The sequence below is a fragment of the Pelecanus crispus genome, chromosome 14, assembly GCF_030463565.1.
Source record: "Pelecanus crispus isolate bPelCri1 chromosome 14, bPelCri1.pri, whole genome shotgun sequence".
NCBI lineage: Eukaryota > Metazoa > Chordata > Aves > Pelecaniformes > Pelecanidae > Pelecanus > Pelecanus crispus.
In genome coordinates this window covers 1,200,093-1,211,916 of record NC_134656.1, presented here as the reverse complement: position 1 = coordinate 1,211,916, position 11,824 = coordinate 1,200,093, and the positions used below count along the sequence as shown (strand labels likewise).

At 45.1% G+C, this 11,824-nt stretch overlaps 1 protein-coding gene across 2 annotated transcripts; it reads left to right on the top strand.

Moving 5' to 3' along the window:
• The first annotated feature begins 548 nt into the window (after nt 1–548).
• On the top strand, nt 549–9,465 carry TPX2 (TPX2 microtubule nucleation factor). 2 transcript variants are annotated; one of them, XM_009480400.2, is made up of 16 exons: nt 549–720; nt 985–1,110; nt 1,314–1,434; nt 1,993–2,124; nt 2,817–2,939; nt 3,384–3,517; nt 3,818–3,975; nt 4,404–4,575; nt 4,704–4,842; nt 5,385–5,601; nt 5,821–5,919; nt 6,645–6,821; nt 6,964–7,110; nt 7,693–7,804; nt 8,472–8,638; nt 9,069–9,465. In XM_009480400.2, the coding sequence occupies exons 1-16, from the start codon at nt 618–620 to the stop codon at nt 9,177–9,179; spliced, it is 2,238 nt and encodes a 745-aa protein (XP_009478675.1). In that variant the 5' UTR covers nt 549–617; the 3' UTR covers nt 9,180–9,465. The 2 variants fall into 2 exon arrangements, with proteins under 2 accessions (XP_009478675.1, XP_009478674.1); XM_009480399.2 differs by having other exon boundaries at nt 8,451–8,638.
• Nucleotides 9,466–11,824: the final 2,359 nt, after the last annotated feature.

The following is an 11,824-nucleotide window of genomic DNA, read 5'->3' as shown; positions in this document are numbered from 1 at the left end:
ATACTCTATGCAACTCCCTTCCTGCTTTGGAAATCCATTTATTCTGTCGAAGAGCACATTTGTGTCATTAGCTCGTGTTTGTAGCCCTTCAGAGGGAGAAAGGCTGTGCTTTGCAGCGCTCTGGAGTCAGCCTCATTGTCAGGCTCTTGCTTCATAAATCTGTGCCCTGGTAAGGGTAAGAACTCTTCTTTGCTGCCTGGGGTGAGGGAGAGAAGGGCAAATCAGTCACTCTCTGGAAAAGCTTTGTACTTCCTTTAAAAAATACAATTCTAGCACCTACAGGTATGAAGAAAACCTTTAAAATTGGATCTTTTTGATAGCTTTGAACCTGCAAATGTCAACAGTGGTAAAGCTTCCTTAGCTTTGCCAGTCAGCAGTAGAATAAAAAACTGCAATCCTTATGAGGCATTCTGTCTGAAGGCTGTGACTTACAAGATAGGAAAACGTACCAAAGACTGTTCCAGCGTCTATCTCTAGAAACTGTGCAGAGGAAGAGAGGTGGAGAATGATTTGGCTAACACCTGTGTTGGGGTTTGGTGGCAGGTGACCGGTGCTTGTTGTCTAAAGGACTGCAGCAGTGCAAGTGGAGGACTCGTGGGGACAGTGTGGAGGTGAAGATGTCTCAGCCCGAATCTCGCTATTCCTTTGATGTCCCAAACCTTTGCATCAACTTTGCAACTCTGAGCGATGACGATGTACACAATGCAGACTCCTGGTTTGGTAAGTTGCTTCCAACTCCTTGATTTGTCTCCTCTTTGGACAAGGGCTTGGCATGATCCTTGTTTTGGGCCTGGCTTCTGCAGCAATGGATTAGTGGTGTTAACTGCATCGCTCATCATGCATGGGCTCTTTTGTTTTTGTATTTAAACTTTGATTGTCAGCTGTAACTTGGCAGATGATTTTGTTAACATAATAATGATATTCTGAGGCATTGTTAAAAATTTCTAACATAGTGTGTATGACATAGTCTCTCTTTCCTCACAGACCAAAAAGCCAATCTGGAGAATGTCCCTCCTGCAGAAAATCTGGCAAAGGTCTCACAGAACAGCCCTGCTTTTTCAAAGCCCAATATCGATCTGTCTTCTGTCACATCACAAGAAACAACAATGAGTAAGCGGACATGGTATGGGGGGGTGGGGAGAATAAATTTTACCTGCTTTTCACTGGCAAAATGCAAATGCCTCAGTCTGACTTTTGTGGGACCATCTTCATATGTTGCTGTCTAGCAAGGTCTTGTGTGGTTTCCCTTTACCATTCGTCTCTGCGTGTGTGTATATGTATCTATATGAGCTGACAATTGTCACTGTTCTCAGGTAAAAGCCACGGTGAAGAGGGCAGTGAAGCAGAATGTGTGCAGGCCAGTGTGGTTCCTCAGAATATCATTGGATCCCTGACAAACTGGAGAGCTGCTGCTCCTGCAGAGACCTCTCGAAGGTGAAATACTTGTATTCAGTTTGCATGAAGATTGATGACGGTGTAACTAGGCAGGTCCGTGCTCTCAGGATCTGCAGTTCTAGCTGGTCTTGCATCATCCTCTGGGTCTGAAGTTCTCCAGCACAGAGATCATGTATCGGGACAGCTGATCTGCTTGCAAAGCTGGAGGGACAATCTCTAGGGGTGGGAATGTAATGCAGTGTCTCACATACTTGTCAAATGAGACTTGGTAGCAGTAGGAGCTTCAGGAATATGAGGATATCTGAAACTGAAGTGGCTTATAAAGTTTCTTTGTTTATATCTGCCTGAGTTGGGCAGAACTCATTCTTGATATGAATGCAAGGGGCTCTGTATGCTCATATATACCAAAGAATATTAAGTTTATGGATTGTTAAACTTAAATAATTCATGCTGCATTTGGATTGTTGTGTTAAACACACAATTTGCATAGTGGGCATGTTGGAGTTAGGTGATGCACTGACATAAAAATTTTTTGGCAGATTGTGTGTCTTCTCAGACCTGTGGGAAAACTAACCTCCATTTTCTGTTCTACTCTAGAGCGGGTAGAAGACAGGCTACAAAGCAGAGAAAAACACAGCAATGCAAACAGCCAGCTAGAATCAAAGTGGAGAGAAATGCTAATGCCTTGGCTAATAAGGAAGAGGTTCCACCCTTGAAAAAAATGAGAATGTACGTCATCAAAACCCTTCTGTTTGGGGCTGGGAAGGGGGATACAACTGGTTTTTTGGAAAGGATTTCCACATGACTGAGAGGGTTCTCACAGGAAGGTTAGGGGGAGGTGACCGAAACCTGATTCCTGATGCTGGTTTCATAAACAAGAAGAAATGGCTGTAAGACCTGACGGAAGTGCTCTATTTGGAGGTAGAGGTGTGAATGAAATAAGCTTGGGTTTCTTAAGCTTCTTACTCCATACTTGGTGTCTGTCAGCTAGCTTTAAATTTGGCTTAACTTGTCCATCAGGAAGTCATCCAGCAGTCATAAGCTATGAAAGAGTCGCAGCTAAAATATTTCTCAAATTAGCTCAACCACTAAGATATCATATGGTGATAAGCTTGAGGTCAGGAAATTGAAGTGCGATCTTTCGAACACTGCTGTACCTAGATGAACTACAGTACACCTACCTCCTTAAGAAAAGCCTGAGTTCCAAAAACTCAGTAATTCATCTTCCCTTCTACAGCCTTAGAGTACCAGGGAAAACTAGACGATCTATACCTGGGCCCGTGGTGAGGTAAGGCCAGCCTGGCATACCTTAGAACTCACCAGGTGTTGGGATGTTATGCATGGTGGTGAGAGCTGCAGGTGATCTTTCATTTGGAGTAGAGTTAATTGGAGTGGTTTGCTGTAACAACTTGTTACCTTAGTTCTAACAGCAGGGAGAAGCTGACAGAAGTATCCACGAAGAGAGAGCACCCGCAGAATCCTGACCTCTCCCCAGGGAGAGGGAAAAGCAAGCTGACCATGCCCTCCACGCCAACAATGTTAAAGTACGTGGCTTTCTTGTGACTTGTCTTTGCTAATCACAGTTGATTTAGGTGACAGCCCTGGCTAGGGTGTTTTCAGCTTCAACTTAGCATGTGATGGTATCACATTTAGTAAACACTGGATCAAGACAACAATATTAGGATGAAATGTACTTCACCAACTGAACCTGTGCAAAGGAAAGCTTTTGCTTTTAGCTTGAGGAAAAAATTGTTCTTGCTAATGGATGAAGCATGCATACAGCAAATGCGTATGCAGGATAGCAGTTAGCTGCAAGCTTTCTTGAGCAAACAAAATCCAAACAGATCTTTTCTAAAGATTATACTGTTTTTATAATGAGTGATGCTCCTGCAATGAAGTCAGAGACAAACATGTTCCTTTGCACTAACATCGTGCTAATAACCAGCGAAGCAGGAAGGTGTATCTCAGTCTTTAACGTGCTTCTGCAGGAGGACCAATCTTTCTGGCAAGCTGAAGAGTACGGAGGAGCAGGAGCTGGAAAAGATGCAGCAGTTGCAGCGGGAGGTTATGGAGCTGCGGAAGAAGAACGAGGAGTCTCTGAAAGCAGCTATTGCTGGAGCAGGTGGGCTCTAGCTGAATTGCAAATTGAAGCTGTACTGGGCTCAGGTGGAGAGTGCTGCATAGAGCTGTACAAGTACCTTTAAAAACAAACAATCCAGACTTTGTAATAACTATTAGGATTAGGTGCCTTTTAATGTAGATCAGCCTCTAAGCTGCCTGGAAAGAGGTTTGTGTTTTGTCATGTTTGGAAGGGTTATAGATAAGTTCTCCTAATAACTTGAACAGTTGTTGAAAGTAAATGCCTTCCCCCTCTGCCCCACCCCAAAAGGCTTCCAAGACCTTGCATGCTCTTTTTCTTTAGGACAACCCGTGAAGAGAACTGTTGGTCAAGTAACAAAGCCGATAGACTTCCACTTCTGCACGGAGAATAGAATTAAACAACATGTGGAAAGCCAGCCTGGGAATGAGTACAAGGAACTGGATTTTGCAGCAGTACTGAGAAAGCATCCTCCTTCTCCGGTGAGAACCAGAATATTGCCAGCAGTCAGCTGACTAATTCTTGACATCACCTTCTTTCTGCTTTTGCAACACATGTGCTGCTGGTAACCCGCAAAGAGGCTTACCACAGGAGACGCAAGCGTCATGCAAACGTAACTGTTAGCTCACTGTGTATCTGCATTGCTGCAAGACTCTAAAGGACCTGTTTGAAAACAGCCCTTTCATGTCATATCTTCTGGTCATTGCTTTAATCTTCTGCTTCATACAGTTTCCCAGTATGACTAGCTCGTGCATGTTCAGACGGTTAAGACTTGTGTCTAATGTTAAGTGTTACCTTATTTTCGATAAAGGGAAGGGACAGGTACGGTGAATCAGCAGGGAAAGGAAATGTCATCAAAGCATCCTGTGTTAAATGGTTATAATGACTGTATTTTTTTTTTTGTCTCCAGGGGCGAATGCCAAAGGGACCCACTATCCCGAAACCTTTCAATCTGTCCCAGGGAAACAAAAGAAAACTCGAAGAAACCACATCAGACTATGTGTCCCTTGCTGAGCAGGTAGAAGCGTTCCAAAAACGCACGCCCTCTCGTTACCATTTGAGGAGCAGGAAATCTGATGAAGGTGAGCAGTCCTGGCTGTGTCCACAGAGGCAGTGGTAGAGCCAGAATGATGCTTTGACTACTGAGCAAACAGTCTGTGTCTGCTGTAGGCTTTGCCATTAACTGCTAGTCTGTGACTTGAATTTATAGGCCCAGTTCCAGGAAAGTTGGTGAAGGCTCGGCTTACAAACCCTAAGACGCCAGTGCTTCTAACAAAGCATCGCTTCAGACCTGTCACCTGCAAAACTACCGCAGAGTTAGAAGCAGAGGAAATAGAGAAAATTCAACAGTAAGTAAAGGTTTGCTCTAGTCCTACAAGAAGGAATTGTACCGACACCGGAAATATCTTTTAGATGTCAAAGTATTGCTTCTTGGGAATGCCCTTTTTGCAGACGAGAATGAGTAGCATAAAAACATGGAGATTCTTTTAGCTTGTGCATAATCCTATTGCTCTGATTGGCTGCTTTTCGTATCCCCACAATTCATTTTGAAGAAAGTGCTCTTAGGAGAGCTGATCTTAGGTTGAGTACGGCTTATGATTAGTAAAGCAAACCCAGTGTAGCATACAGCCTGCGTACACTTGAAAATTTTTGTCTCCTGTAGACAAAATTTTGGATTTCCAAGAAAGCGATCCATAAGGCTTTTAAAGTTTTGCTGTTTCAAAAGCAAAGGAGAAGTTGCTAACTAGAGCTGCATGCTATGTAACATGTGTGTGGCACAACTGCTTCTGCATCTGACTATTGCTCTCATGCTGTGAGAGAAGCCATTTGCTAGAAGCTGCATCTTGCCATGTACAATATGTCAGTGACTGTCTCTGTCTTCCCTGTGTAGGTACAAATTCAAAGCACGAGAACTCGATCACAAAATCTTTGAGGGTGGACCACTTCTGCCCAAGAAACCCGCTGTGAAGGAGCTCACGCAGCCCATTGGCTTTGAGTTGGAAATAGAAAAAAGGATTCAGGAACGTGAAAGCAAGAAGCAGCAGGAGGAAGAGCACTTTGAATTCCATTCCAGGCCATGTCCCACAAAAATCCTGGAGGACATTGTGGTAAGAAGTTTAGTAATACCTAAACCTGGGAATTAGGACTGGGGTGGCAATCAGCTTCAAAATGTCCGTAGCTATGTGTTTAATAATCTTCAGTAAACACCATCTGTCATTAGGTAAGAGCTGCAATGGGGACGTACTGTGCTGTGTCAGGTTGTTTCTCTATAGTGCTTTTTCTTGGCGCTTAGGCTTGGGTAACTCCTTACTGGCTCTTCCGAACAGGGCGTTCCAGAGAAGAAACCGCTTCCTGTTACAGTCCCCAAGTCTCCAGTCTTCACCTTGAAAACCAGAACCCGGATGCCTGGCAAAGATGAAGAAAAGGTAACTGTTGCGAAGGGGCTGTAGTCAAGCCTTCTGGTCCCGCTACGGTGACTGCCCTGGCCAGCTGGCCGTAGCTCTGCCAGTTGGGTGGGATGGCCTGGTTTGGTTAGCCCCGTCCCTCCTGCGAGGCAGTCCCTCCAGCGCTCGTCTTTCTCTGTGCCGTTCGTTCTAACGATCTAGTTGCTGCTACTCATTTTACAGAAACTGAATTCTCATACAAAATGAAATAATTTGACCACGAGGGCACTGGCTAGGGTTTCTGAGGTGTTGCTGCCATGAATGAGGAAAGTAAACTGCTGAGATTTCTAAAGGACATTGCCCTTCCCTAGTCTGTTGTTGAGAAGGGCAGATATTGCACATGATCTTTCTTCTCCCCACAGTCGCTCTAGATCTTGGGAGGTGGGGAGCAGGATTCAGCATGCATCATGTCCTTCCTCCTTTCCCTCTTGTGAAGAGGATGTTAAAGAATTAGTGTAATTTGCATGACCGCTAGAACACATAGTAGTTTGGGAAGGGGAAGAACTTGCCTGTGGTTCAGGATGCCTGTAAACTGATACTTTTTTGATTACTTATTTTTGCAGTGTCCAGAGTGTTTGCTTGATGCTGTTGTGACCCTTATTAAAGGATCTCGAGTATTCATGGCTTTGTTTGGCAGGAGTTGTAGTCTTTCTACAAAATTCAAAAATCTGGTGCTGTGTTGAATCCTAACACTAATATCCCTTTAGGAAAAAGAGGTGGTCCCTGTGATCAAAGCTAACCCTATGCCACATTATGGAGTGCCCTTCAAACCTAAAATGCCAGAGCAGAGGCATGTGGAAGTTTGCCCCTTCTCTTTTGATGCCCGTGACAGAGAGCGGCAAATACAAAAAGAGAAAAAAATAGAAGAATTGCAGAAGGAAGAGGTAAGAACTAAAAGCTACCTTGGGTTCCACTCCTTAAGTAAAAAGGGTGTGGCAGGACTTGCCTCTTGCTGTTGGCTGTTAAACTTCCAAAGCTTTGTGCCTTTGAGGAAGGGGCAAGAAATATTTTGAGTGTTTCTTTCAGGTGCCGAAGTTCAAAGCGCTACCTCTGCCGTACTTTGACCATGTTAAGCTGCCAGAAAAGAAGGTCAAAACCCCAACTCAGCCTGAACCATTCAATCTGCAGATTGATGAACGGGGAGCTGCCAAGCTACAGAGCTGGAAGCAGCAGGTAGGATGAAAAAGATAACCTGGTATGTTAAGTCTGATATGACCAGACTTAAAGCAGCTAGTGTAGTTGTGATCGACTTCATAAAGTGTCCTGCTTGAGTTGAATCCAGATCTGAGTTTGAGCAATGAATTATTCTGTCCTTGGCATGAGACTTGTGCTATGGGTTAAGGATTGGTGGATTGGGTTTTTTTTTTTCTCTCCATTTATGGTAAGTGATGGGATTTACCACAACTGCATGAACAGCTGTGGGGTATTTGCTAAGCAGCAGCTCTGTGTGGCTGGATCCCTTTGACCATCTCTGTGCTTGGGGATTTATTGATGTATAAATCACATACTGCTTTTCTCATGTGAAGTCTGCAGTGGACACCTGAAATTTTCTTCAGGCTCTTTTTGGCAAAAGTAACTGGCAGGCAACAAGTGACACAACTTTTTGGCTCTAATATAATTTTCTATGCAAATGATTTGATCTGAGTCAAGCTGGCTTTTCCAGTGTTGGGAATGCTGAAGTCTTGGGGGGGGGCGCAGCAGGGAGATGGTGGTCTTGTTATGCCTGGCGCTTGATGGGCTCCTCTTCTCTTGCAGCTTAAAGAAGACTTGAAAAGGCAGAAGGAGGCAGCATGTTTTAAAGCTCGTCCCAACACAGTGGTATACCAGGAGCCTTTTGTGCCTAAAAAGGAAAATAAGCTGTTATCAGGTAGAGTTACAAGTACTTGCTACACAGGCTTGGCTGATAACTCAGACTGATGCAATTAAATGGTGTTTAGGCTGGCTGTTGCCTCTTCTTTATCAGCACAGCCAATAGTGCCATGCAGTTAATCAACTAATTTCCTAACAGCTCGTGTCCCCAGGGAGCGGGGGAGTTTCCTCTCCACTGCCCCCCTGTCCTGCACTAACATGGCAGCTGTATTTAACAGCTATGCTACAATTGGCAAATGACTGATGTGTGCTAGCTTGGGACAAGGGTGAATAGTATGCAAGGAGCTCCCCATAGAGACAGCTGGCACTTCTGCAGCAGCTGTCAGTCTCTTACTCCCATTTCTGATGAGATGAAGGTGTAAACTAAACTTTGTGTAGGGTACAGAACCAGCCAAAAGCTTGTTTGTACTAACAGTTGTGTGCTTGCTCCCTCCTATGAGAACACCTGTGATGGGGTAACGTCTGCATTAACACTGCTCACGTTTGGGTGTAAGGCTTTCTCTTTTCCTGAAGCCTGGAGGTATTTACTAACTACCCTTGCAAGGTGAAGCGCTCCAGAGGGAGGCTTCTGTTTGACACTAATGATGCTCTGCTTTACCTGACTGGCTTTGCACCAATGTTATCTCCTCTATTTCTAAACTTAGAGAGCCTTTCTGGTTCCGTAGTTCCTGAAAGCTTTGAGCTGGCGACAGAAAAAAGAGCTAAAGAGCGGCAAGAATTTGAAAAACGATTGGCAGGTATGGAAGCTGCAAAGGAGAGGCATCAAGAGCAGGTCAGACAGCAAGAAGAGGAGCGTGAAAAGGAAGAAGTTGCTAAGCTAAGGCAAGAACTGGTAAGTGAGCTATTTCTGAACAGGAGCTATAAAGTAACCCAAAGGGATGTGTGAATATACTAAATGAGCTAATGTCAATGTTGAGCTGCATTGAGACTGCCTTTTCAAGTTTCCCTCTTGCAAACTGACTCCTCATTAACTTTACAACTGGTATTGGGGGTGGGGGGGGAAGGCAGCTCTGCTGAGACGGCTGATTTTTTTGGAGCTGTACACATGTAGCCGTTGGAGCAGGATGATCTTTGTAAAATCCACAACCCCAAAGCGTGCCTTGCATGTTCCTGGTGGCTCGCTCCAGTGCCCTAGGCAGTGTGGTAGTCTTGTAGACAGACGCCTGCCTTCATCCCACCAATGGCTTGTCTGCAAGTTTCAGCTTCATCATAACGGCAACCATTTGCTTCATTTTTTTGTCCTTGATTTTTCTTTTTTACAGGTTCACAAGGCAAACCCAATACGCAAATACCGCAACGTAGAAGTGAAGCCCAGTGATCAGCCGCTGACTATGCCGAAGTCTCCCAACTTCTCAGATAGATTCCGGTGCTGATACGCAACTACCTGAGAGCAGGAGGGAGATCCCATCCTTCTCCACTCTCTTGATAGGTAGAGAGGGAACAGTTGTTTTTACGTGACTGCTCAGTCTCAACTCCTACACTTGGTTCCACTATTGTTATATTGAGTAGTTTAACTCCACCTGAGGCAGGTGGCTGAGGCACGGCATACAGGCATTGCCGTACCATCTCATGGCCTTGCTTCACATCTAGGCAACTTGCTCTCTAAAGACTAAGCCAGGTTTTGATATTGTATACAAATATTGTGTACTTGAACTAAATAAAAATTCCTAATCTGACCGCTCTCTCTTGCTAGTGGGCCGAGTCCCTTTCCTGCAGAAGAGTTTTCAGTAAAGGCTACTCGGTGAGCATAGAGGATGTACACGTCTGGAAGAACTGCCTTGTCTTTGTACATCTAAGTATTGGTTTTGAGTGTCTGTTTCTTAGGCTTTTAGTCTGTGTTAAGCTTGAATTGTGTTAAGTAACGTGAAGCTTCTGCGAGCCAGCATATTGCAGGTCTGATCTTTCTTGTTGATATTTAGATGAGTGCTAATATGAATCTTGCCCACACTTTTTAAAGCAGTTCCCTGTGTATGTTAGAGCATTAAACCTTCTGCTGTTTTATAGCTGAAGTCATTCTATTTGGGGAACCACTTAACTGGCAAATGACTTGCTGTAAGCTGCCTCCCTGGCTCCTGCCAGCGCAGCTATCTTGGCTAAGGACGCATCGTCTCCTAGCCAGTCTAGCACAGCTAGCAGAACTAAATATAGACCAAGTGCTCTAATGCGCTGGAGGACAAAACTTTGTGAAGAGGTGATCAAACTTAGATTAAAATTTACTAAGAATGACTTCTTACCTTGGCGGTGTGATGCGACTTCTTACCTTGGCGGTGTGATGCGACTTCTTACCTTGGCGGTGTGATGCGACTTCTTACCTTGGCGGTGTGATGCGACTTCTTACCTTGGCGGTGTGATGCGACTTCTTACCTTGGCGGTGTGATGCGACTTCTTACCTTGGCGGTGTGATGCGACTTCTTACCTTGGCGGTGTGATGCGACTTCTTACCTTGTAAGACTGTGGTTTAGGCCTTTCCTTGGACTTCTTTTAACAAGATAGATAACTCCAAGAGGCTGTGCGAGGGCAAGAAGGGGTTAGGGATACAACTACTCCAAATGATACTCTTGGATGCTGCTGCTGCCCGCTGACGTGTCTGTGTTGCTGTTACCTGTTCTGCTAACTCAGATGATCCTGTGGCGCTGAGCGGAAAAGGGACGTGCAAAACAAGGCTGGTATGGCAGGTCACTGGAGCTGTGCTTGAAGCTGTTGGCAGAAGGAATGAGAGCACGCCTTCTAGTTCAGGCTTGGAAATGCGTAAAGCTCTTTGGGCTGGCTTGGCTTCTTATGGCTGTAATGACATGGAGGCTGCGCCTCTCCTGTGTTTAGGGGTCTCTTACCTTTATTGCTTGCTGGAGCCCCTGTGAGCTGGGCTGCTTGCTGCCGTTGTGGTGCTGCTCTGAACAGAGGAAAACATGGGAAACAGAATTAATCTGTCCAGGTAGGACAAACTCTGTTTCTTCTTTGGGGGGTTATGGCAAACATTTGCTCTCACTTCCTCTGAATTTGGATACCACTGGAGAAGTATTTTTTTAGAATGTGTGGCCTTTTATTCAGATTCTTGTTTGGGTGGAAGAGAGAGGGAGTTCAGACTTGTTAGGTGTCGGACTCCAGCCGAGGGGTAAGAGGTACTGTCTCATTATCCTTGCCAAAGTGTTTCAAGTAATTGCTAGTGGTTTACTAATTTACTAGAGAGATAACAGAGGCAGAAAGTCCTGAGAGAGCTGAATTCAAAGATGAACATCTATTGTACCTGAGGATGATGTTTCTGCAGGAATTCTCCTAAAAAGTGCAATGCTCAAGGGATGTCATTGCAGAACAGCAGCCGCAACCAGCAGTATGCAAGCGTTTCGTGTGGGTGTGCTGAACTTCAGCGCTTCAAAGAGCACCAGCCTCAAACTTCTCCTCTGCTTGGATTAAAAGAGAGGAAAAGTCACCCCCACTGAAGCATAAGAATTCTTTAAAGGAGTAAAAATAAATGTATTGTGCACTTAACAACTGAGGAACTGGAGAATTTTGAGGAAGCACATTGGTGCTAAAGGATGAATGACCCTGTGACGGCATGGCCTCTTCAAAATGGCAAGCTAAAAGACAAGGCTCCTTTTTGCCGAAGTTCCAGCTTTTCCTTCCTTTCTCTTGAGGACCTTTAGGTGGCTGTGGCAGAACCGGGCCTGAAAAGTTGACCCAATCGTACAGGGCTGGCTTCAGCTGCATTTTGCTGACTTTGCAGATAGTGACATGTTGCTGAGCTGAGGGTAACAGGGGGCGACGACTGTCAGCAACAGCCTGGCCGAAAGGCTGTCACGGGTAACTGCGACAGCCCTGCTGACGCACAAATTACAGGAATGACTGGAGCAAGAGGAGCCTGTAGGCATCCTTGTCCTGCAAACCACTCGGATCCGCATGGATCTGACCAGAGGCATGCAGGTTTTTCCTCTGTCTGCCTTAACCTTATTTCTGTCGCAGTGGAGCTGTTCCATGTAATCTGCTGGAGGGGAATGTGGCAGGACCTCGAATGTGCAGTCAA